Raw genomic sequence first — 27174 nt, forward strand, 5'->3', positions numbered from 1 at the left:
GTATATACGGTAGTTTTATGGCATTTTTATTAATATTTTTTTTTTACTAGTAATGGCAGAGATCAGCGATTTTTATTGTGACTGCGACATTGTGGCGGACACATCGGACATTTTTGACACATTTTTGGGTCCATTGTCATTTTTACAGCAATCACTGCTATACAAATGCATTGATTCCTGTGTAAATGACACTGGCAGTGAAGGGGTTCATCAGTGGGTGGCAGTGTAGGGGTTAAGTGTTCCTAGGGGTGTGTTACTAACTGTGGAGGGCTGGGCTTTCTTTTAGTGAACACTGATTTCTGCTCCAATCACATGGAGCAGAGATCTGCGTCACTTGTTGCTAGGCAGAACGGCGGCACACTCGCGATGGCAGGGCGGCATTTAAGATTGGACATACCTGTACGCCAATATGCTTGCCCATGCCATTCTTGCCGACGTACATCGGCGTGCGCTGGTCGGGAAGTGGGTACGTTTAACAATAAACTATACAGCAATAGTAGTATATAAAAAATAAAATAAATCAGTACAAATTCTCTACAAGAGTAACATGAAAGATGCATAATGATCAATCGAGTATACGTCTATGATGTTCTCACAACTCCAACAATCTTGGTAAAATGTGTGGAAATTTTAATTTATGTGTAGCACCCTCCTAGTTAGGTTGCTAGGACGTAGAAAAATGTAGTTCTTTTTGGCTCCTCTGTAATCAGTGGAGTGGTTGTCGATTGTTTCTCTGGATCTCACAGACTGTAAATTTGATTGCATTTTTCTATCTTCCAGAGGTTTCTGTCATATAGAGCAAAGCAAAAGTCAGCCTTAATATTTATTGTGCTCCAGCCAATCCCTGGGGAGGTGTGCCCAGAAGGTGGTTTAAGATACATATAAATAGTCTTGGCTGTGGAGCAGGAGGGTTCTTCCTCCCCTCCATGGAATGGAATCCCCACATCTGAGTGAGATTGGCTACTGCCACCTGTAGCAGCTATCTTGATTCCAGCAGTGATTCATCAAGAGGTCCCAGCTGTGGCAGAGCTGGGGGGGGGCTATTTCTTAGGATCCCTTTTTGGAGTGCTAGTCAAGGGATTCCTCACTTGGGAACCTGGTCTGGAGGGTTCACTGAAAAGTGTCCAGTGGGTACTGGAAGGGGGCATTTGGTGATCCTGTGACATTGTGGGTACTGACTTGATCTTGGGGTTCTAGTGACTGTTGCTGCATTCCCCTGGGTGTACAAGTCAATACTATTCCCGCATTGGGATAGCTTTTCCTGCCTAGAGATTTAGTGAAATTAAGTGTCCTGCATAATATAGTGGATGAAGCTGGCCAGAATGAGTGACATTTTGCTGTTTGCGTGGCTGCCTCTGCACTAACTCTGGGGAAGAACTGGCTGAATTATTCTATAGGGGGTAGCGCTACATATGTTTTTTTGTCCTGGGATGTCATGGTCAAGTGTCAACAGTAAGAATTGTTCAGATCCCATAATGCAGTGGGAACTTTCCTTACGATGGTTCCTGTTCCTGTAGAGCTGTGTGGTCCAGCTCTATGAGGCAGTGAAGGAAGTCAACACAGATGCTTTTGGGTTTATTCAGTAAAGAAGGTCAAAGAATAATAACCAATGGGAACCAATTCGATTTTAGTTTATCATAGTCAAATAAGATGACTTCTTTATCTATTGCTGTTTGTTTTTTTTTTTTTTTTTTTGTTGTTTTCTTTTTTTTGCTGTTTGTCTTTCTAAATAATTGGTGGTGCGTGAGGATACTTTTAAATGGTTTAAATGCATATTAGCTGGAAATTAGGCAAAACGTTTTATTGGTTAAATCTGTTAAGCTTGACAGTTTGGTCAATATAAAACAGAACCACACATTTTAATTATAATGCAGTACATCTTTAGGCAAACAGATGAAAGAAACCAAATCTTTTTCTTCTCTTACAATTTTTTTATTTTTTTGTAGGTGGTGGTGTTGTCCACAAGACTTCTGAAGCCTTCTGACGTTCTTGAACAGCTGTTTGCAGCAGATCGTCTACATCCAGATATCGGCATCTGATTGTCTTATTTTCTTTCATCAAATGAGTGATTATCCCGGGTAAAAATCACATCAAGTTTTGCTCTGATTGTCTAATGTCTCAAACACGTTCCAGAGCTCCAGAGTTTTCAATCTGAGTTTGTTTATTTGTATTCCCTAAAAATGTATATTTGTTCAGGAAATTGCTGGGAGAAAAAATGGCCTGCAAATGTGCCTTGTTAGTATTCCATTGCTTGTTATCTCTGTCATCTCTGCACATGTTTTATCGTAGATATTAGAAGATTTTTGGCTTACCCTAATGCAGTTGTGCAGTACGACTTCTACCTATAATCTGTGGTTGGCTTCATATTAATTAGAACTCAGAAGCCAGACATCCTTTAGCCTAATAGTCTATTGTTCCGCTAGGACAAGAATGGCATTCATAAAGCTAGCCACAGACATTAGATGACTGTCAGATTTCACAGCATTGGGGGCCAATGGTCATGCCTGTGGCCGCATGAACAGACATTCTCAGGAAGTTATTCATTTTCATGACCAATTTGTTTTTCCATGTGATTAGGCTGTGATAAGCTGATGCCAGAAGGAAAGGGGGGTAAGTGTGACTGCTTAATGTATAGACATGTATGCTCAGCTGATGAGGCAGTACTGTCTAAGCAGATACAGTGTCTTTGTAACGTTTTCATAGGTTAAAGTGACACTAAACGATATCCTTAGTCTCCAAAAATAATCTGTATACATCCACTACTTAATGGCCCTGTAATGTATTTTTCGTGAAATACTTACTGTGTTTTTCTGCCTCCATGTAACATCCTCCATGATCTTCTGAACCTCTACTTTCCCTCCTGACTTTTATTTGTTTGGAACAAGCACACATTAGTTGTCATCATGTGAACATGCTCACTACAAATCCCATAGTCCCTAGTCCACTTCGGGATTGAGCAAGAGAGGATGGCTACATTCCCACATACAGTATAAACCATAGAGAACGAACAGAGCCATCCTCTAAAAGGAAGCTGGATCACAGCAACAACAAAAAGAGGAGGGTTGCAGACCTTGAGGGGGCTGAGAGCAACAGAAGGAACATTTATTGAGTTCAAAATACATACCTGAATAGAGTTCTTTCCTTTTAAACCAGAGCTTAGTGTCACTTTAAATTGTGCCAACATGACTGGCTATGGTTTATTGTCTGCGTCTAACTAAATACTGCATGTAAGAAATCTTAATTTAAGATGGGTATTACATAGAAAATACTACTGAGTTTTCTGGAAGTTGATATGTGCATAGTTCTAGACACCTCCAGCATGGCAATACTTGAGCAGGGGTAATACACTGTTAAAGCTAAACTACAGAGAAACCACTAAAGACACAGATAAAATACATACATGAGAGCTGCTTTACCTATCAAAGGAGTTGTATTTATGTCCATCCATTTCTGAGATTTACACAGGTCTGTAACACATTACATCCCTGTCTGGAAGGGCAGGAAATCAGATTTTCTCTTCTGCGGTTAAGTAACACTTAAAGCGGAGGTCCACCCTAAAGTGGACCTTCCGCTCATTGGAATCCCCCCCCCCCCCTCCGGCGCCACAATTGGCACCTTTCAGGGGGGAGGGGGGTGCAGGTACCTGTACAGTACAGGTATCTGCACCCACTTCCGGCGTAGATTCTGCAGAAAGGAACGCCCCTTTCCGCAGAATCTACGCCCCTTTCCGAAAGTCCCCCGCTGCCTGCTGGGAAACACACGGATCCCAGAGACAGCGGGGACCATCCTTATTGCGCAGCGTGACTCGCGCATGCGCAGTAGGGAACCAGGAAATGAAGCCGAAAGGCTCCATTTCCTGATTCCCATACCCAAGATGGCGGCGGCAGCACCCGAGAGACGATTGAGAGATCGGCTTCGGGTGCCGACATCGCGGGCGCGCTGGGCGGGTAAGTGTCCTTATTTTAAAAGTCAGCAGCTCCAGTATTTGTAGCTGCTGGCTTTTAAAAAAAAAAAACGGCGGAACTCCCAGCGGACTCCCGCTTTAAAGAGGAAGTAAAACCTGATGGGTTTTACTTCCTATTTATTCCCCTGCAAAGTAAAAGCATAATGGGCTAGTATGCATTGCCCATTATGTGGCACTTACCTGCAAAGGAAGCCCACGATGTCCCCGCTGGTGGAAGCATCCATCTTCGCCCCTCTTCCTTCCGGGGCTGCAGAATCCAGCTCTGTGACTGGCCGGAGCCATGTGACGTCACCCTCGTGCATATGCATGGGAGCCACCAGTCACGGCACATGCTGGGGAAGAAACGGCACGGAGGGCCGATTCTTCACTGTGTGTGCGCGCGCCAATGACATTGGTGCACTACAAGGTAAATATCTCCTAAATGCCTAAACGGCGCACGTTTAGGAGATATTTTCAGTACATATAGGTAAGCCTTTTTATAGGCTTGACTATATGTAAAAATATCTCAGGGTTTGCAACCACTTTAAAGGTCTCCTACCCCTACTCATTCTGTGACTGGGAATTGAGAGTAAAAGCAGAAGATCATCTGTCTATCACTCTGCTGTCTCCTCCTATCAGCATGCTCATTTCACTGCAGCACAGCTGATCAGCTTTCTTGTGCAATTTTTCACTCACTCAGGCTGAGCTCTTCTGTACAGGGACTGGAAGAGACTGACATTGAGTCATATTCAGGTACCTACACTGTTGCATTTTAAAAATACTATTTATGATGTAATAACAAATACAGAGCTGCGTTAACTTGTGTCTTTTGTATCTGCCTGGACTTTAGCTTAAAGGCTCTGAGCACTGTTTTTTTGAGTTTGGTGTCCCTGTTCTCTCCATACCCAAACTTTTGGGTTTTCCAGGGGGCTTTGCTGGCTTTCAGGGAGGTGAACTGTCAGTCTAGAGCAGTGATGGCGAACCTTGGCACCCCAGATGTTTTGGAACTACATTTCCCATGATGCTCAACTACACTGCAGAGTGCATGAGCATCATGGGAAATGTAGTTCCAAAACATCTGGAGTGCCAAGGTTCGCCATCACTGGTCTAGAGGTATGCTGTGGTACCTTATGGTTTGGTTTCTTTAAACCTAGCCTTAGTTCATTTTTCTTGCATGCAGTACAAGTTTCTGTTAAGTCATACTGAGTTGGTGGTCAGGATAAATGCCTATCAATGGTCTGATGTCTGTGGCCACCTACAAGCAGGTATTGCCTGATCACTTGAAGACTTACAAGTCCCATTATACCCCTCCAAGCAAAATCTGGTGTGGCACACTGGAACTTGTTGATCCACTGCTGGAGATCCGTTCATTTTCTGTAGGTGTAATGACTAAGATTCTTTAGCTGCAAGTTAATATACATTATCTCTCCTTTTCCTGAAATATGCTTTAACATGTTTGCTCATTATTTTCTCTTGCCTGATGGTGGCAAGTTCTGACAATAATAAAAAATCACTTGGCTTGTATGTGTTGGCTCTTTCATTAGGTAATAAGTCTGTCTTTGAATGGATTCATAATGTTACACAAGAAACTGTTCTAGTAGAGGTAAGTACAGTAAGATCTTGGCTTTTGATGCCTCTGCATAGTAATATGGTCTGTATCTGTAGATGCTTAAAGGAACAGCTATTGCATATAGCTTTTTGAATTTCATTCATTGCAGACTACTAATAAATCACTGGACTATATAACAATATATAACCATGATGATTCAAAGCTGGGAACACTGTATCCTGAAAATTCCTGTTACATTTAAGAAAACTACCACTAAACAGTATTTTCTAACCACAGTCTGATGAAGACATCAAGTCCATCTAGCTGTGTTAAATACAGTACTGTATTTTTCTTGTAGGCAAATTAGGCACAGGCCTAGCGCAGCTCAGCTCAGAGGTAACATAAAACATTGTCATTATATGTATTACAAGAAATTCACAGCACCTCATAGCAACATTTCTGGGGACCTTATCATTGGTAGGCGACCTAAATGCACTCCTTTTAATAACCTCTGAATATTGTCAGATGGTACTGGCCTTTAAATTCCAGCTAAAGCCTTACTAATCTTAAAATGCCCGTCTTCTCCTAACACGTATACTAACTAACCTGTGTAAGAAAGATGCATATACTTATTTTAAGGCTGCTCTAGTCCAGTCACATGATACAGCTCTGCTATGTCAGCCAGCAGCAGCTGTAGGGAAGAGGAGGGATCACCGTCAACAACTGCACCAAAAAAGCCTATGAGTGACGTCACCACTTCCAGCTTTTCCAGCCATCTGCTGACACCGGTCATGTGACTGGACCAAAACAGGCTGAAATAGGTAAGTATATACTTTTTTACACAGGTTAGTATAGATTTTGGGAGTGGATAGGATGCATTTTAAGTCTAATTAGCTATTAGCTGGAATTCTACATTATTTCACCTCTAGAGGTCTTTTATTTTTATTCCTTAGGAGGGGAAAACCTCATGGGTTTTTATGGCTGTAATTACTCCCTTGATTATAATTATTATATTTGGACTTTAGTAAACAACTTTCCTCCAACCAAGACCCATTATCATTCCTTCCTACATATATAGTGCACAGTGCTATGGAGTAGGAATTACAGTAGCATGGTGGCTTGGAGAGGAGCACCGTAGCCTCATTACACTGTGGTCTTAGATTCAGACCCCTTCATATCTCTATTTTCATAGAATTTGCTCAACCACAGTTTTGTGTGGGTCTCTTCTAGGTTCTTCAACTTTCTCCTGTAATCCAAAATTGGTTTAACTGGCTTTCTAGCCAAACTGCCAAAGGTGCATATGAGTACTTAACTATGTTGCAGCATGGACAAAAAAATAAAGAATGAAGCCCTCCATACTAATATGAAGCTGTGCATTGGATAACACGAAGTTACAAATCTTTTTGTATATGAGTTGATTCATTACTAACAAAATGATCCCCAACATAATATGCAATGCATTCACTAATACATATACAGTATATTGTGCATATACAGCTTCTTCTTTCATAGCCACAAACACTTTACAGATGGAGATTCATTGAGAGGTTCCTGTGTTCTAGAAAAGGTTGCATCAACAACACCTTCATACCTGTAGCCTCCATTTCTTACTTCCATTGGGCCTCGTTTCATAAAACTGGTGGTTAAAAAAGTGGAGGCATCCCCTATGACAATCAAACTGCAGCTCTCATCTTTTTAGCTTATAAAAAAAAAAAAAAAAACGATACAGGGGTGTGGTTAGCTTACAGTACATAATACCTTCCCTTTTCTTTTCTTCCATTCTTATGCATGAAATACTTTGTTTCTTTTCGTGTGAAGGTAAAGATGCTGGTGTTGAATGTCCTCGTAGATCTGCACTTGGTTGTCATTATTTGCATTCCTTATCTCCTACTGGTGACATCATCACTGTACAATCAACTTTGTTTTCCTAATCCGTTAAAAGAGAAATAATACATTCACGCATATTTCTTTGGAATTCATTGCAATTTTAAAATTCTTGTTTCTTTGTTTACAAATGGAACACGAGTCAATAGTTACAGTATTTTATAACAAGAAAGGCATGTAGCGTGTTGTCTGCAATTCATTAGGCATCTTTGTTGTTAGGCTGTACTGCCAATGTTCTGAGTTGAAAAAAATAGTTTTAACACATTTTCTAGGAAAGAGGAAAATAACTCTGAAAAATAATGGAAAGGAAGAAAGAAGAGAAGACATAGGTGCTGATGTGTACGTGTGACACTTACGGAGGGTACAGAACTGCCCATACCAAGATAGGTGATTGCTCAGGTGCAATGTGGGCATTATAATGTGTTGTGTCTCATTGTGTGACAAATCATCGATGGAAACAATGCTAGCTTCTGAGCTGCTCCACTGTTATAAGACAGCCTATCCTAAAATCTTTTTTAAAAGAAGAATACAAATTTAGTTTTAGTTTCCTTTATTGCAGCGTCATTCATTTACAATGGCACCCCAATGCACAAGTCCAACAGGTGCCAAATGACTCCCATCAGTGCCCCACAATGCATGCATGCCATATATTGTGGTGCACTACATGAAAAAAAAGGTTTGGGTCTGTTTGTTTTCCTGTTACCATGCATTGGCAGCTATATTTGAGGAAATGGCTGCCTTATTGCAACACAGATGGCATGGTATGTCTAATAATAGTTAATCATATTCAACTGGTCTTGCTCTGTAATGTTGAAGATGTTTTGTAGCTGATCCAAGCCATTTCTTCAGTTCTAATTAATTTTCAGGAAAATTCCCCATCATTTAAAGTTGTACAGGTAGCACAGAAATCTTAATCCAATCACCATGGAAAGGCAGATGTTATTGTTAAGAACAGGATAGGAGGTGTGAAAGTTGCGGAACCACCTTGTTCTAGATACATAATCCTATCCTCGGTGTCAGAAAGACTTTATAGGTGTCAGTCCTACAATTTATATGATTGAAGGTGTTTATTGTTTTCAATTGCTGAGGTAGAGACGTTAAGACTGCATTATATGTAGTGCTGGGAGGTTCGGAGTCAACTAGGTTGCAGTAGCACACTGCAATGGAACAGCATAGTGTAAAGGAGGGCTTAATATTTTGATTTGCATTGCTGGCTGTGTAATGTTTGGACAATGAGGATTTAGAAAGGGGCTTCCCAAAATGACAAGGAGCATGTGCTTTTATATGTATTAAGAAACGTCTCAGCTGTTTTAACACATGTTTCAGATCATAGTAGATATGTTTTAAAGATGTTTGTAGTGTAATAAGTTGGATGCTTTTGCTGTTAAAAGACTCATCATGCAATATATTGAAAAAGCATATATAATTTCCTTATGATTGATTTTCATGTAAAAAGCGAGGAAACTTTTTAGCCTTTCGAACAGCATTTTCTAAATACCCCTCCCCCACACCAAAACCCTCCCCTACCAGCTGTGCACCCTTCCCCTTTTCTGCAATATACTCACACTGTTCTGGTAAGTAGTCCACCAATGTTTCACCATAATGCCTACCTTTTGAATGGCATGTCTTCCACTTCCTGAAGCCTGTGGGTGTGCAGAAGAACACTATGGGCCACTTTGGAGATCTACTGCACATGGATTGGAAACAGGACTGAGACCAAATGTTTAGTTACAGTGCTGCTGATACTAAAACTCTAAACTCTAGCAGTCTACACACATGCCAGCAATCAGCTTCAGATACAGGAAATCTCCCATCACTAATAAGTTCTTTGTGGCACTCTTCACTGGATCATGTAACACCAAGGAACCACAAATTAGTTACTAGTGATGGTAGATTTCCTATGCTGGGAGCTGATTGCTCATTCCTGAGATGAACCCTGCAGATTAGAGATGCCAGGCCTGCTCTGAGTGTAGTGTAGAGCCAAAAATGTTGCCAATACCTTGGATATGCATAGTAGTGGCAGGTAGGTAATATTTTGTGTTATTTTGTGTGTAATACACATGCATGGTAGCTTCAACAGTTAATTTAGACCAGCACCATCGACAACAGCCATGCTCAGTGAGAAGCCTATTCAGAATGCTTTCTGCAGCAGGTCAGTCTGTGTTGCAATGTCACATGACCTTTTAATTTCTGGCCCTGTCATCTCACAGCTTCAACCTCCTTCCCAACCTCTGCTGTTGGCCCACCGGACCAACAGAATGACAGAGAAGCAAGTTGAAAGTCTATATGTGAACAAAGTGAGCACCTGTTATGCCTTGCATGGCCATACAGGTGGTTTACAGCATTCCATAGGAATAAATAGAGATTGTGGAGCAGAGCCTAACTGAGAGAGATTTTTTAAAAATACTGTGTGGTGCTTTCGAGATCTCAGTTGAGTGAGAAGTAAATATGACACTTGGAAGATCTGCTTGTGGAGAGTGCCTGACCCAGAAAAAGAATGGGTCATGTTGGTACATTTGTTCTTTGAATGCAATATTTTTATGTTTGATTATAAATTGAATAACTTGAACTATTCTAAAATAAATGTCATACAAGTAAGCTAAAATATGTTTTACGAAAAAAGCACTTTATTTAAAATCCCTGGAAACAAAATATATGCATAATTAAATCATCTTTATTACCGGGTAGGCAGTGGCGTAACTAGAACCTTCAGGGCCCCGATGCAAGAAACCATGAAGGGCCCCCCTGAACCCCAGCCAGGGCCCTTCCCTCCGAGTCCGGCGGTGGAACTCCAGGGCGTGGTCACAGGTATGACCTTTGTGAGCCCTGTAGTTTCACCACTGGCATCAGTAGTTTTTTTTTTATTCTTTTTTTTTTAATTTTTAGGTGCCCCATTGGGGGACTGTCCCTAGGCAGGATTGGGTCCCCGTCCCCAGAAGAGATGAGGTCCTTTTCTCCAGGGCAGATGAAGTTACTGCCCCCAGGTGAGAAGGGGTCCCTGTCCCCACATGAGAAGGGGCCCCTGTCCCCAGGGAGAGATGGAGGGGGTAAGTAATGGTGTGTGGGAGATGGGGTCCTCTCACTCACCATGACCAAGCTGCAGTGTGCTGGACGGGTAATCAGCATATCTCCCAGAAAGAGCTTTCATCATCTGTGTATGACGGAGGAGGAGGGGGGCTGGCAGACAATCCTGCAGTGTCCTCCGGGGAGCCGGCTCTCATAGGGCTGCATTGCATCTGTGTGCTTAAAATTTGTTTACCCGGGAGAAGTATGCAGTGCAGTATGGGCCGGACTGGGGGGGGGGTGAGGGGCGGGACTCTGGCTGGGGAGAACAGACATCGGACTGAGCGGCAATGCATGGAGCAGGAGAGGGGTACTCTGAGGAGTCAGCCGAGGACACAGGTCATGCGGAAAATGCACAACTAAAGAGCAGCCAGTGCGATAGTCGAGCATGGAGCTCTGCTAGTCACCCTCCACCTCCAGCCACCCGTGTGCATGGTGCACTGGTACCCCTAGCTGCCTATGCTGCTGCCGGCCATATGTAGAGGGGGCTGCATGGGCCCCCTGCAGCACAGGGCCCAGTTGCGGTCGCGACTGCTGCACCCCCTATAGTTACGCCCCTGCGGGTAGGGATATTTTATTGTACGGTATTGATGTTATTTGCCAAAATTTTGATACTCTTTCATACCTGCGCCCTGCCATCAAAAACTTTAAACACTTTCCAGCTGCATTCTTTTAAAGTTAAGGGACATTTTAACATAATAAGTCAAACATGCGTGCTGAAAGCCACAGGACTGGCAGACGGATTAATTGGGAAGCATCACACCAAAAGATGTTAGGACACAAAAGTCCTATTATAGGTTCCTACAGCTTGGCTTTTATGGTGGTGACATAGGAGTGTGCCATGGTTTAATACTCGGTTGACATGAAAAGATGTGTATATGCTGAAACTGCAGATTTTTGACCTATTTGACCCCCTGGGTGAGAAGAAAAAGAGAACAGCATTGTGCTCTTGTTTTCACTGGGGCATAATTGCCTGACAGACGTGAATTTACTTGCAAAAGGTCAACACAGGTAGAATTTATGCAGACAGCTGTATTAATGTATCACCTTTGCACACGTCAAGCATGTGACAAGGAGGTGTTAACATGTCACACAAGCCATGTGTGTCTACATCGTCATATTCTTTGTATGTGTCTGCAAAGTATTCTTACAATAATCTGGATTGAAATTTTACATTTCGTGTCTATGGTGTATTACAGACATATAATAGTTCTGAGACTAAAGCTGCTTAGAAGTGAACGGATTCTCTGCATATATAGGGGTAGTGGCTCCTAGTATTTCCCATTCCGAGCCATTTCTGTCTGATGTATGTACAGATCCAATATGCACACACTGTTTAAATTTTAACCACCTCAGTACCAGGCACTTAAACACCTTCCTGCCCAGACCAATTTTGAGCTTTCAGCACTGTCGCACTTTGAATGACAATTGCGCGGTCATGCTACACTGTACCCAAATTAAATTTTTATCATTTTTTTCCCACAAATAGAGCTTTCTTTTGGTGGTATTTGATCACCTCTACGGTTTTTATTTTTTGCTAAACAAATAGAAAAAGACCAAAAATTTTGAAAAAAAAATGTTTTTTTTGTTTGTTTCAAAACTTTGTAAATAAGTTAGTTTTCTCCTTCACTGATGGGCACTGATGGGGCGGCACTGATGAGGGGGCACCAATGAAGTGGCATTGATGAGGTGGCATTGATGGGCACTGATATGTGGCACTGATGGGCACTGTTATGTGGCACTGATGGGCGACACGGATGGACACTGATAGGTGGCACAAATTGGCACTGATAGCTGGCACGGATTGGCATGGATAGGCAGCATGAATGGGTATGGATAGGCGGCACAGATGGGCATGGATGGGCACTGATAGGTGGCACAGATGGGCACTGATAGGTGGCACAGATGGGCACTGATAGGCGACATTGCATTGTATTGTTTTGTACGGATGGATGTCAATCAGTGCCAAACAATGCATGCCAATCATTGATGCCCATTGTGGGCACTGATTGGCATCCATTGTGGGCACTGATTGACATCCATTGTGGGCACTGACTGGCATCCCTGGTGGTCTAGGGTGGCATACCTGGTGCTGGGCATCCCTGGTGGTCTGGTGGCGTCCCTGGTGGTCCAATGTGGGCATCCTTGGGGGGGCTGTGCTGATAATCGATCAGCACAGACCCCCCCCTGTCAGAGGAGCAGCCGATCGGCTCTCCTCTACTCGCGTCTGACAGACGCAAGTGAGGAAAAGCCGATCACTGGCTCTTCCTATTTACACTGTGATCAGCCGTGATTGGACACGGCTGATCACGTGGTAAAGAGTCTCCGACGGAGACTCTTTACCGAGATCGTAGTTGTGGGGTGTCAGACACCCCGCAACAACAATCGCCGCGATGCGTGCCTCCGGGGTGCACAGCGGCTCAAAATCCTGAGGACGTCCTATGACGTCCGGTCAGGGTTTTGAAACCACTTTGCCGCCGTCATTTGCCTATAGGGCAGGCAGCAAGTGGTTAACATATCCAACAAAGCCAGAGCCACCGGGTACAACGCATATATGATCACCTGGCGAATAATATAAAATTTAAACTCGCGCTGAATGGTGAAAAAAACTGTGAAAAATAAATCTAAAGCAGCTGCCACACACAAAGTGCTACTCACTAGAATGTCAAATTATGAAAATGTGGCGCTCGCAAATGTTAATAAACATTTGTAACCAAGTGGGGGTGAGTGCAGATGTGAATATACAAAGCATCACATGGATACCATCACATAAGCCTGAAGTTACCCCCAGACTGCAAAGCTGGGGGTCATCGTAATTTGGTGAGTGGGTACACATGTGGGGGTGGCGTTTCTGCACCTGAAAAGTTTTGGAGTGTCTGTGGTCCATTGCACTTCTAAAGTTTTTTACGTTGCGGATCAGAATATTCAGCACATTTGGACTTTATTTACATGTTTTTTGCTTTGTATATTCACATCTGCACTTATCCACACTTGGTTACACATGTTTATTAACATTTGTGAGATGCCAAATTTTCATAATTTTACATATATGATCACCTGCCTGATAAAATGATTTTAAATGCCTGTACAGATATCAAAGGAGACCTATAGGAAAGATACACATGCTTCCATACTAGCCTCTTTTGAAATATACTAATAAACTGAATGTCCCTAGCTTCAGTACTTAACCCAGAACAAGCACGCAGCCAGCAAGGTCAGAGGACCTGATTTGCCAATGTGATGTCACTACCCTGCCTGTCCACCTTGTCCAACCAGAGATAAAAGCATTCTCTGAATGGTGCCCATGCTGAGAAGCCAACCTCCTGTGTTCAACTATGTAACTATGATTTCCAGACTCCTGCATCGTCCAGGTATGGTATATGCATAGTTACATTTGTCCAAACTGAACCAATGTAACTGTGTATAAAGTATCTATATCTTTAAAATATTTGATTCTTATCAATTATGTTTACTGATTACGTGTATCAAATATTTTATGATTATCAATTGTTGTTAGATATTGAATAAACATTAACATTATATAATTATTATATTATTATTAGTAGTATGTTTATCAATATTATTATTATTATCATTATCAGTATGAATCAATTTATGTGTTCATCTGTGTTTTTCACATGATTGTGAATAGCATAGGCCACTGGCCAGTACTGGTAAAATATAGTGATATGGATGTGAAATGCAAGGACCCCAGGGATTTCACTGGAAAGGTGGCATTTTGAGGAGTGGCAGGCTCCATAAAATTTTGCTAGGGTGACCTGTTGTCTGTAATTGCACCCCAAAATGACAATAATCATTCTTGTGTTAGGAATATTATTAGTTCCTAATAAAGGTATATTTTGCATTGGTTCAGTGGACAGAAAGGTCTCCACTGCAGTAAATGCACAGCTTAAATATCCCTCAATGGCACTGTAAGGATTCTTCAACTTTACAAACTGCAGCGATGGAAATAAACGTCAGATCTATGTTGTTTAAAGTCTGGGCTCTGCATAGGGGTTCCTCTGCCAGGAGACATAACCTCTGGAGTACAGAACACTTTCCTACGTGGTACTGCCAGATATGTTCTGCTGGAAAGCAGGAGCAGATACATTCTGATCTATCATAGGACACGCCACTGTGCCAGCTTTGGAAGGTTTGGCTACATTTTTAGAAGCCTATCCACTGATTCTGTAATAGTAATTAACCTAGGAGCCACAAAGATCCCCAGAGACAAATTTGCAGAGGATCTTGAGAATATCTGTCTGCCAAAAGTGTCAAAAAGCAATCAGTTTAATATCCCAACCACAGTTTAACTAGAGGAGATAGCACAACATTGTCTGTACATGTCAAAAATAAAATTTTGCTAAAATGTTTTGAACCTGTAAATTATATATGAGGGTTACATAATTAATAAGGTTAGAGAACAATTCGTACAAATCAATTAAGTGCCAAACCAAGTGCTTTTCTATGTAAATATATACACAAACATATACACACACTGTAATACAGAGTGGCAGAGAAGAAAAAATCCATAGGTAGACTACAGCACATTTGACTTTGAACACAAAGCTGTTGATTTAACAAAGGAATATTTACTGTGCACTCTAATAGGTGAATGTTCATAAAAATGTAAATCTCTGTTCACTTTAAGACTACGTTCACACTGTTTTATGATGGGAACGCACACACAATCATGTGTGTTCCTGACATGCGAGAGAAATGCACTGCTGTTTAGCCACCTTAAGTCTGGACACTTTACCCCTTTCCAGACCAAGTCAATTTTCAACTTTCTGCACTTTGAATGACAATTATTCAGACACGCAACACTGTACCCAAATGAAATTTTTATAATTTTTTTGTGACAGAGCTTTCTTTAGTGGTATTTATTCACCACTGTTTTTTTTATCTTCTGCTATATTAATAAATAAAGATTGAAACTTTTGAAAAAATAGTTTTTCTTGATTTCTGTGCAAATCTGTGTAAATTATTTAGCATGTGTGAAAATTATAGTCTACAAACTATGGTATATATATTTGAAAATTGATCATTCCTGATGCACTGACTTCCTATTTCATCTCTTGAGGCCTGAAAATGCCAGGACAGTACAATTACCTTCCAAATGACCCCTTTTTGGAAAGTAGACAATCCAAGGTATGGTGAGTTTTTTTACGTCATTTTTTGTCACAGTTTTTTGGAAAATGAAAAAATAATGTATTTGTTCACAAAGTTGTAATTTTATCACACATAGCATATAGGTGCACTGATAATTACACCCTAAAACACATTCTGTTGCTCCTCCTGAGTATAGGGATACTGTATATGTGAGACGTTTTCACAGCCTAGCCACATAGAGAGGCCCAGAATCCAAGGAGCACCTTCAGCTGTGTCATTTTAGGAACACTGTATACATTTTTATTTTATGAATATACAGTATGTCACAAAAGTGAGTAAACTCCTCCACATTTATTTTATTATATCTTTTCATGGGACAACGCTGAAGAAATGACACTTTGCTACAATGTAAATTAATGAGTGTACAGCTTGTATAACAGTGTAAATTTGCTATCCCTTCAAAATAACTCAACACATAGCCATTAATATCTAAACCGCTGGCAACCTTCTTGGGCATGGAGTTCACCAGAGCTTCACAGGTTGCCATTGGAGTCCTCTTCTACTCCTCCATGATGACATCAAGGAGCTGGTAAAAGTTGGAGACCTTGCGCTCCTCCACCTTCTGTTTGAGGATGCCCCATAGATGCTCAATAGAGTTTAGGTCTGGAGACATGCTTGGCCAATCCACCACCTTTACCCTCAGCTTTTTTACCAAGACAGTGATCGTCTTGGAGGTGTGTTTTGGGTTGTTATGTTGGAATAATACCATGCTGCCCAGTCTCTGAAGGGAGGGGATCATGCTCTGCTTCAGCATGTCACAGTACTTGTTGGCATTTATGGCTTCCTCAATGAACTGTAGCTCCCCAGTGCCGGCAGCACTCGTGCAGCCCAAAACAATGACACTCCCATCACCATGCTTGACTGTAGGCGAGACACACTTGCCTTTGTACTCCTCACCTGGTTGCCACCACATACTCTTTACACCATCTGAACCAAATAAGTTTATCCTGGTCTCATCAGACCACAGGACATGGCTCCAGTAATCCATGTCCTTAGTCTGCTTGTCTTCAGCAAACTTTTTGCAGGTTTTCTTGTGCATCACCTTTAAAGGAGGCTTCCTTCTGGAACGACGGCTATGCAGACCAATTTGATGTAGTGTGCGGGGTATGGTCTGAGCACTGACAGGCTGACCCCCCCCCCCCCCCCCCCCTCACCACACCCCTTTAAAATATGCAGCAATGCTGGCAGCACTCATATGTCTATTTCCCAATGATAACCTATGGTCGACCATGGAACCTGTCCTGTTAAATCGCTGTATGGTCTTGGCCACCTTGCTGCAGCTCAGTTTCAGGGTCTTGGCAATCTTATAGCCTAGGCCGTCTTTATGTAGAGCAACAATTCTTTTTTTCAGATCCTCAGAGAGTTCTTTGCAATGAGGTGCCATGTTGAACTTACAGTGACCAGCATGAGAGAGTGAGAGCAATAACACCAAATTTAACACACCTGCTCCCCTTTCACACCTGAGACCTTGTAACACTAATGAGTCACATGACATCGGGGAGGGAAAATGGCTTCTGAGCAGGGTCCTCTTAATCCTCTTGTATTTAATTGTATTGTAACTGTATTGTCTCCCTTTTACATTGTAAAGCGCTGCGTAAATTGCTGGCGCTATATAAATCCTGAATAATAATAATAATTTGGACATTTTCACTTAGGGGTGTACTCACTTTTGTTAGGGGGACAGAGCATGAAGTTCCAGGGCTCAGGTAAGTAAAACTGAGAAGCTGGTCACTGCCAAATGTTTTTTCACCTTAATGCATAGGATGCATTAAGGTGAAAAAACACAAGGGTTTAATGGCTGTGTGTTGAGTTATTTTGAGGGGACAGCAAATTTACACTGTTATACAAGCTTTACACTCACTACTTTACATTGTAGCAAAGTGTAATTTCCTCAATGTTGTCACATGAAAAGTTCTAATAAAATTTTACAAAAATGTGAGGGATGTACATACAGTGTATATATATATATATATATATATATATATATATATAAACACACATACATTTTTTTTTACAATTGGTAAAAGACTGCGTAAAGGTTTTATTCATGAAATCTTGTGTATTTGATTGGTCACAGCTATCACATGGTATAGGACCAATCACTGAAGCCCAGTGCACCAATCGGTCACCGATTCCACCACTGCGTGCTCTAGAGAGTGTGCATGAGTGGGCAATGTGGGAGGATGTGCAGGTATGTCCACCCGCATCGGTGCTGCTTCTGTCTGGTTGTTTATGTACTATGGTTGGATGAGAAGCGGTTAACAGACATGTGGGTCATGCATCGACAAAACAACATGCAACAGAATTTTGAAAACAGGACCTGGGACGACTTTTGCTGTGTTTCTGTGGGTAGGGCAACCCATTAAAATGAATGGTCTACCCTACCTGTAGAACACAGCCCACTCAAGTGTGAACCGAGCCCAATTGTGTGAGGAAACTGAATAAAAATAGTGTTTTTTTGCGAGAATTGGATTGCTGCTAACTGAACAGCCTCTACTCCTTTAGTTAATAAACCCATGTGTCGTAAAACAGTACAACATGATTAGTGGTGAATACAGTATGTAGGGCAACCCTTGCTCTTTCTCAAGCCAGACAATACAAAAAAAACAATTGTAAATCTTAGGGAAATAAAGGAACTATGCCCGTTAGTCATTTTGGCAGTTTAGGTGTACAGTTGCTACATTAATTTTTGAATCTGGGAGGTTGTTGCTTGTGTGTTGATGTGAAAATAACTTTTATCTGAAAGTCTAAAACAACATTTAACCATAAATAACTTTCTTAAACTGCGCTAACCTTAACCTCCCAACCTTATTCTATTATTAAATTTTACCCTAAATATTCCCCACATGTTAGGCCTTTAAATACTGGTGCTGAATTGATGCAGTCCTCTACTAAATGCAAAGCCTGTTATGGCAATATACTCAATCCCAATTCATAAAGTAACAATACTATAGAGAGCCAAAAAAGTTCCCTTGTGTTCCTGCTAGTAGACATGTTCAGTTTGTTTCGTTCCAAATTAATATTCGAACACATTTTTCATTATTCAGAGATTCGGATATATCCAAATACCCGAATTACAATAACACATTTTACCGAATGCTCCAAATAACGTAATGAAATTTGTCTCAATTTCGGATCAAATTTTACATTGAACTTCAGTCTAATTCTAACTACGCACATTGCTGAAATCAAAGACTGTGTGTTATTAGAGTACCATTTCGAAATAATGCTGTTTTTGTTAAGCCAAAGGTGATTTAATGAGTCATTGTAATCATTTGATGAAGATTTTTCTTTTGTTTGTTCACTTTGCTGCATTCATATCGAAAACAATATAACATTTGCGTTTCAACTGAATTGAAAATTTATCGATTTGAACGTTTTGAATGGAAAAAAACGGTAAATTCGAAAATTACGAATTGAATGAATCAAATGAATTGAACTAAACAAAATAAAAAGCTAAACAAAATAACTAGATGTATTAATAAAAACGAAACAAAACAAAAAATGTTTTCGTCATGCACATACCTGCTAGTCCCCTTGCTTTCCTATTAAAAACTGACCACGCTAAACAGGAGAGCACATGGTCAGTTCTCTAGCTATGCTAGGAACTCGGTGTACTCTCCTCCAATGTTCAGACTTGTCCTGACACGTCCCCACTGTACAGCCTTTCACTGGAAAGCTAAGTGTACTGCTGTTTCTCCTTCCCCCAGCTCTTATGCAGCTGAGAGTAAAGGAGATGTGATCACTTATAAAAACAAAAAGGGGGGAAAAAAGGTATTTATATTCTTTTGTATATCTACACAAACATGTTTTGCCTTTTATTTCTTTTTTAAACTGGGTTGTTTTACAAGGTGAATGTTTACAATCACTTTAACCACTTGCACGCCTATATACGTGGGCACAGTGGCAGCGGTGGGCAATTGGGCATACCTGTACGTCCACTTCAAGAGCCGGGGATAGCAGGTGCGCGCACCCGCCACGTACAGTGTGACTGGGCCCGTGGGACCAGTGAACTCGATGTCCGCCGGTCTCCCAACGATCATGTCATGGAGCCTCAGAACGGGGAAGTGTCTATGTAAACAAGGCATTTCCCCATTCTGGCTTGTGTCATGACAGAAAACACTGCTCCCTGTCATCGGGAGCGGTGATCGCTGTCATGTGAGTAGTAGCCCACCCCCCCACTGTTAGAATCACCCCCTAGGACACACTTAACCCCTTCATCGCCCCCTAGTGGTTAACCCCTTCAATGCCAGTGTTATTTACACAGTAATCAGTGCATTTTTATAGAACTGATTGCTGTATAAATGACAATGGTCCCAAAATAGTGTCAAAAGTATCCGCCATAATGTTGCAGCCCCAATAAAAAATCGCAGATCACCGCTATTACTAATAAAAAAAAATGTAAAATAAAAATGCCATAAAAATATCCCCTATTTTGTAGATGCTATAACTTTTGCACAAACCAATCAATATACGCCTATTGCGATTTTTTTTAGTAAAAATATGTATAAGAATACATATCAGCCTAAACGGAGGGAAAAAAAATTGTTTTTTTATATATTTTTGGGGGATTTTTATAAGTAAAAAATATTGTGTTTTTTTCAAAGTTGTCACTCTTTTTTTTTTTTATTTATATCGCAGAAAATGAAAACCGCAGAGGTGATCAAATACCACCAAAAGAAAGCTCTATTTGTGGGGGAAAAAAAGGACGTCAATTTTGTTTGGGCGCAACGTAGCACGACCACACAATTGTCCGTTAAAGTGGCGCAGTGCCGAATCGCAAAAAGTGCTCTGGTCAGGAAGGGGGTAAAATATTCCGGGGCTGAATCGGTTAAGTCCTCTTTGTTACACTTGAACACCAAGATTAGTATGATGTAGACATATAGTATATAAAACCCTTGATGTCATGTACTTGACACTTTGGAAAGATTGCATGCCCAATAGATATCCATTTTGGAAAATGATCAGCCCAAAGGATTTTAGTGGGAGGAATTAAAGAGGAACTTCACCTGGCCTTTATAAAACAAAATGTCAGCAGCTACAAACATTGTAGCTGCAGACTTTTAGGAAATAAGTACTTAAATAAAATGGCAATTTCTCACAGGGTTTCTGTTTTTCCGCACAACCATCTTTGATTCAAGACTCAACTGGCCCTTGCTGTTGCACATTTGCAATATGGCGGTCTGCAAGGAATCTGGTCCTGTAGCATTTCAGGGCGTGTGATGTGTATCCAAGGCACCAAGGGCTACATCATCCTTGCCTAGGGGAAGGCGCTTGCTCCGCTAGCAATAAATACAGCATGTTTGTGGGACATACAGGGAGATGGGAGGAAACAAATAAGAGAAATGTATCTTAAGTGTGCAGGTCCCCTATAAGTCTAGCTGTATTGGATAGCAGTCAGGAGATCCAAACACGAAAAGGTATGTTTCATGAATGAGCTTTGCATGAATTTGCACTTTCTTTTATCTTTTCTGTTTTTCATTTCCCGTAAATGTTATGCTGAAATACAGTCACGCTGAGGGAAAGTTATCACTTTCTTATCATCTTGACTTCTGTGTATCAATGCAGGTCTGCCTGATCTGAAGCCAGCTCTATCTAGACCAGGGGTAGGCAACCCCCGGCACTGGTGCTACAAGCAGCACTCAAAGCCTCTTTTGCCCGCACTCGACTCCCTCCCCAGCAGCACAGGGAAGTGTCAGTGAGACACTAATGTATTCCAATTTCAGAATTCCCCACGGCGCACCTACACTGAGGGGGGGGGGGACACTGTGCCCCCAAACATTTTAAAAGATGGGAAACATTGTTTGGTTCTCTAGCTTTGCTGTAGCTGCGATCGTCAGCTTTTGTGATAAGCAAGAGATTGGGTGCAGTTCTGCTAGGGCGTGGTCCCTGTTTCCAGAAGGAGGAGGACTGTCATTGGCCACTGCTAAAGCCAATCACAGTCCTTCTAGTCCCATCCACAATCTGGAGGAAGATGGTTGCCACTACCAATCTCAGAAAGAAGGGATTTCACTATGATTGAGAAAACCACAATCAGGTGATAGTTTGTGGAATTATTGTTGAGCTCCTGGAAACTTTGTTGAAATTTTTCCTGAACCTTTGCATCACTTACTACTGAACCCCTACACTCTGTGTCCCTTTAACCACTTGCCTACTGGGCACTTAAACCCCCCTCCTGCCCAGACCAATTTTCAGCTTTCGGTGCTCTCATACTTTGAATGACAATTACTCAGTCAAGCAACACTGTACCCAAATTAATTTTTTGTCCTTTTTTTCCCACAAATGGAGCTTTCATTTGGTGGTATTTGATCACCTCTGGGGTTTTTTATTTTTTGCGCTATAAATGAAAAAAGACCGAAAATTTTGCAAAAAAACTAATTTTTCTTTGTTTCTGTGATAAAATTATGCAAATTATTAATTTTTCTTCATAAATTTTGGCCACAATTTATACTGCTACATATCTTTGGAAAAAATAACCCAAATTAGTGGATATTATTTGGTCTTTGTGAAAGTTAGAGAGTCTACAAGCTGTGGTGCGAATCGCACAAAATTGATCACATCTGATGTACTGGTGGACTATCTCGCTTATTGTGACCCGAACAAGCCAGGAAAGTACAAATACCCCCCAAATTACCCCTTTTTTGAAAGTAGACATTCCAAGGTATTTAGTAAGAGGCATGGTGAGGTTTTTGATGTTGTCATTTTTTAATACAATTCTTTGAAAAATTAAGATTTTTTATTTTTTTTATTTTTTTCCACAATATTGTCATTGTAATAGGTTATTTCTCTCACATGGCATGTGTATACCACAAATGACACCCCAAAATAAATTCTGCTACTCCTTCTGAGTATTACGATACCACATGTGTGGGACTTTTTTTTACAGCCTGGCCACTTAGAGAGGCCCAACATGCAGGGAGCATGTCACGTGTTCTAGGAGCATAAATTACACATCTAAATTGTTGACTACCTATTACACTTTTGAAGGCCCTGGAGCACCAGGACAATGACAGATGGCACTGATGACACGTGACACTCATGTGGCACTGATGACAGATGCCACTAATACAGGGCACTGATAACAGATGGCACTAATATGTGGCATTGATGACAGATGGCACTTATGCGTGGCACTAATAGGTGGCACTGGTGACACGTGACACTGATGACAGATGACACTGATATGTGGCATTCATGACACATGACACTGATAATAGGTGGCACTGATGACAAATGGCACTGATACGTGGCACTGATGACAGATGGCACTATGTGGCACTGATGACACGTGGCACTGATGACAGATGGCACTTATACGTGGCACTGATGACAGATGGCACTGGGGACAAATGGCACTGACAACAGGTGACACTGGGGACAGATGGCACTGAGGACAGGTGGCACTAACAGGTGGCACTTTATTTTACTTTTTTTTTTTTTTAATTTACGGCCGCTGCAGCCGTTCATCTCTCCCTCCTCACACATTGTCTGTGTGAGGAGGGAGAGCGGCGCTGAGAGATGATCTCATATGTTTACATATGAGATCATCTCTCATTGGACATGCCGATCACGCTGTAAAAGGCCAATGTGATTGGCCGTTTACAGCGATCTGTGACTGGCTGTGTCCGAGGGACACGGCCAGCACAGAACTTCGCCAATGTGCGCTCTCAGGCGCACGCATTGCGGAAGTAAATAGGACGACGTCCAGGGGCGCTTTCCCAGCAGGTAACGTCTGTGCTGTAGCCATCTTTCGGCTATAGCACGGGCGGGAAGTGGTTAAGCCAGAGCCAGTATTCAGTGCAATGAAAACCACACCCAACTTTTGCTGCGGCACTAAGTGTCACACTTTTTCTCAACTGCAGGGGCCCAACTTATGATCCTGCACACAGGCCCACTGCTTTCAGAAAATGCCCCTGACCTGAGCTCATCATTGCGCATCCATTCCAGATGCTTGTATGTGACATCAAATACATCATATACATCACATACAAGCACATGGGCTGGATGCAAGAGGTGGATCAGTAGGATGAGTGTGCCAGGACAGGTAAATGTGTCTCTCATCTCTGCTTCCTTTCATCACAGTTGTGCAGCAGGTACATTGGTGGGGCAGATCAGAAAGCAGGTTACACTGGTGGGGAAGATGAGCAGATGGGTTCAGTGTTAGGACAGATGAGAAGGTGATTTAGTAGTGAGACAGCAGAGCATTGGGATACGTCAGTGGATGTTCAGGGAGGTACAATAATGGAGCAGATGAAAAAAGGGGTACATTGATGGGGCAGATGAGCAGCAGGGTTACAGTGGTGGGGCAGATGTGCAGGAAGTACAGTAGTGGGTGGGACAGAAAAGCAGGAGGTACAGCAGTGGGGCAGATGTGCAGCGAGGTACCGTGGTGGAAGAGATGAGAAGGGAGGTACAGTGATGGGGCAGATGAGCAGGGGGGTTCAGTGTTGGGCCAAATGAGAAGGGCGTTATGGTGGTGGGACAGATGAGCCCGGGGGTTCAGTGTTGGGGCAGATGAGGGAGTTCAGTGGTGGGACAGAAAAGGCAGATGTGAAAGGAAGTGTATTGCTGGGACAGTAGCAGGGGGAACAAAGGTGGGGCAGAAGAACAGGGGGTACAGTGATGAGACAGATGTGCAGGAGGTACATTGGTGGGGTAGATAAGAAAGCAGGTTACATTGGTGGGGAAGATGAGCAGATGGGTTCAGTGTTAGGACAGATGAGAATGTGATTCAGTAGTCAGGAGAGCATGGGGATACATAGGTGGATGTGCAGTGCAGGGAGGTACAATGGTGGGGCAGATGAAATAAGGGGTACATTGATGGGGCAGATGAGCAGCAGGATTGCAGTAGTGGGAAAGAAGAGCAAGGGGGTACAATGGTGGGGCAGATGTGTAGGAGGTATAGTAATGGGAGGGATCAGAAGGGGGGTTCAGCGGTGGGACAGAAAAGCAGAGGGTACAGTTATGGGGCAAATGAGCAGGGGGTTCAGTGTTGGGGCAGATGAAAAGGGGGTTCAGTGGTGGGACAGATGAGCAGGGGGGTTCATTTTTGGGCCAGATGAGAAGGGGGTTAAAGTGGTGGGAAAGATGAGCAGATAAGTTCAGTGTTGGGACAGATGAGAAGGTGGTTCAGTGGTGAGACAAAAGAGCATGGGGGTACGCGGGTGGAGCAGATGAGAAAGGGGGTTACAATGGTGGGACAGAAGAGCAGGGTGGAACAGTGGTGGGGCAGATGAGCAGGGGGTTACATTGGTGGGACAGATAAGCAGGGGTTACAGAAGTGAGGCAGATGTGCAGGGTGGTACAGTGGTGGGGGCATATGTGCAGGGGGTTACAGCAGTGAGGCAGATGAGCAGTCTTGTAATAAATTTTCAAAAATAATTTTTAACGTTTTTAAATCTGCAGCTTTCATTAAAATAATACTTGGAGATCCTGCCATAACGGTCTCTGTTCAAGCACTTCCTGTCTCCCAATTTCTCTTCTGTTTTGTCACTCTGTCACATGCGGCCATGTTTACGCCCATTCTGCAATAATACTCCACTGTTGTCACTCTCAAGAAGGTGGTCAAGAGCCATGATGTGCAGCTTAAGCTAGATTTAGTGCATGGAGACAGAAAGTCGGTAAAAGGATAAAAAAATGAAAAAAAGGAAAAAAATATTTTCTAAAAGAAAAAATGTACTTGTGTTTATTATAATACAGTGTTTAGTAAACTAAATGTTTTAATGGTATTTAAATAGTAATGTAAAATTGTCACAAATACTGTAGCTCAAAATTAGCTGGTAGATGTAGTTTGGTGCTGTAGGAAAAAGGAAATCTGTATTCTAGATAATGCGTCTGTAGATCCAGCTCTGCTGCCTCTATTATCTGTAAGTGTAGCTGTCTCTACCATACCTGGTGCTTTGTGTTATAAACCTGCCAGACAATGTGATGTGCATAAGTGTAACTTTTTAAAGCAACATTTTGATCATTTTAGTGTGAGTTGATCAAAGAGAAAGAAAAGCTAAACTCGATTGCATGCATGAACCCTGAAGATGTGTCGGGCCTTCTACAGCCACATGGAGGAGGAGATCACCTGCTTCACAGATGTTACCATGAAAGCATTAAAGTGCATTCTGCACAGTATTGATTACTGGATAGTTAATGTTCCCATTAATCATAGTGTATAATGGGTAAATTATATGTCTGCATTCCACACCCACCACAAAGAGGCTGCTTTATAGCTCTCCCTACTCATGTACAAATAAGCACATAGAAAGCAGGCCTCACCAAATATTGACTAATTAATTAACAAAGTATGGACTGTGCACTTTTCTTCTGCAAATGAAGCTTGGTTTAAGATATGATCACCTGTTCTGTTAAAGGCCAACTTCTTTTGTTTTGGATAGAGTTAGGTAGGATCGTACCGCCATCAGTTTTTAGTTTTTTTTGGGGGGGGGGGGGGGGGGGGGCTGTGTTCCTAATGGGACCCAGACCACAACAATAGCCTTTATCATTGAAATAGAGGATTTGAATTACTGTTACTGTGTTTTAAGGGCTCTTTCACATGGCCAGCAGTGCCTACCAACCTCTGGCCCAGTGTGGACCGCGGCATAGCAGTGGCCCCCAGGTGTTCAGGAGGTGATCCTGCCACCTCCAGAAATATCTTTCTTTTTTTTTTTTGTTTTGTTTTTTTTATCCCAAGGGGAATTTTGTATTAAAATACCACACCACAACTAAGAGCCAAGCATTTGGCTCACAGTTGGGGCACACTCCCGTTAATGGGTGTATGCCTATAGCTGTAATGGTAAAATTTAGGTGGACAGTAAAGCCATGGCTCAACCACTTATTTTTACTGTTTCCCATGTGAAAGAGCCCTTTCTGTTTCAGTGGCAACTACATTATTACTGTTGTCACAGGAACAAAAATAAAAATTAAATCTCCCCGACAAGGACACAGTAAGTTCATCATCATTGATAAGAGAAAAATAAACTCCGGTGATGTGAGGGGTTATTTAATGTGAAACTGTACCTAAGTTAACCTTAATTACCTTAATTCACCAAAGGTGCCTTCAAACAAGATTGGATACCTCAAGCTCAAATATTTATATGGTTCCAGAAGCTGAACATGTCAGATTACAATTTTTGGAAGCTTCATTCCTGACCAGTTTTTAAAGGTACAAGATCTGGGACCACTGTCCTGACTTATCAACCAGGCAGGACAGAAAATCTGGTTTCTTGTGGTCTGTTTCATGTGTGATCTTTGTGCAATTTTTTTTTGTAAACAAGAGATTGGATAGGATAGATAAATAACTGGATTGCACAAATTATGGTCAAATGTGTTAAAGGCTCAACTCCCTGACCCAGCTCACACCTCAACCTCTTCCCACCTCCATTAACATAAATGTGTTACTGACTTTAAGAGTACAACCCTATAAAATATTCTGTGGTTTACTCTGATGGAACATAGACCACCTCTAAAGTATATAGGTGGCTTTATAGTGTATTAAACTAGGGGTGGTCTGAGGCCCAGGGCTAAATATATTTAAAAAACAAGGGACCCTTGACTTGAGCATTGCCTAGAGTCC

General features: G+C 41.9%; 1 protein-coding gene across 1 annotated transcript in view; it reads left to right on the forward strand.

Annotated features, from left to right (window-relative positions):
- SCFD2 (sec1 family domain containing 2) overlaps positions 1-5467 on the forward strand; it is a 729048-nt gene extending 723581 nt beyond the window's left edge. The window contains exon 9 of the mRNA XM_077477494.1: positions 1947-5467. Within this exon, the coding sequence (XP_077333620.1) occupies positions 1947-2039 (93 nt within the window). The 3' untranslated portion in view covers positions 2040-5467. The remainder of the gene's footprint in view (positions 1-1946) is intronic.
- Positions 5468-27174: the final 21707 nt, after the last annotated feature.

Source organism: Lithobates pipiens, unplaced genomic scaffold (genome assembly GCF_037356315.1).
Source record: "Lithobates pipiens isolate NorthernLeopardFrog02 unplaced genomic scaffold, aLitPip1_a1.2 Scaffold_13, whole genome shotgun sequence".
Lineage (NCBI taxonomy): Eukaryota > Metazoa > Chordata > Amphibia > Anura > Ranidae > Lithobates > Lithobates pipiens.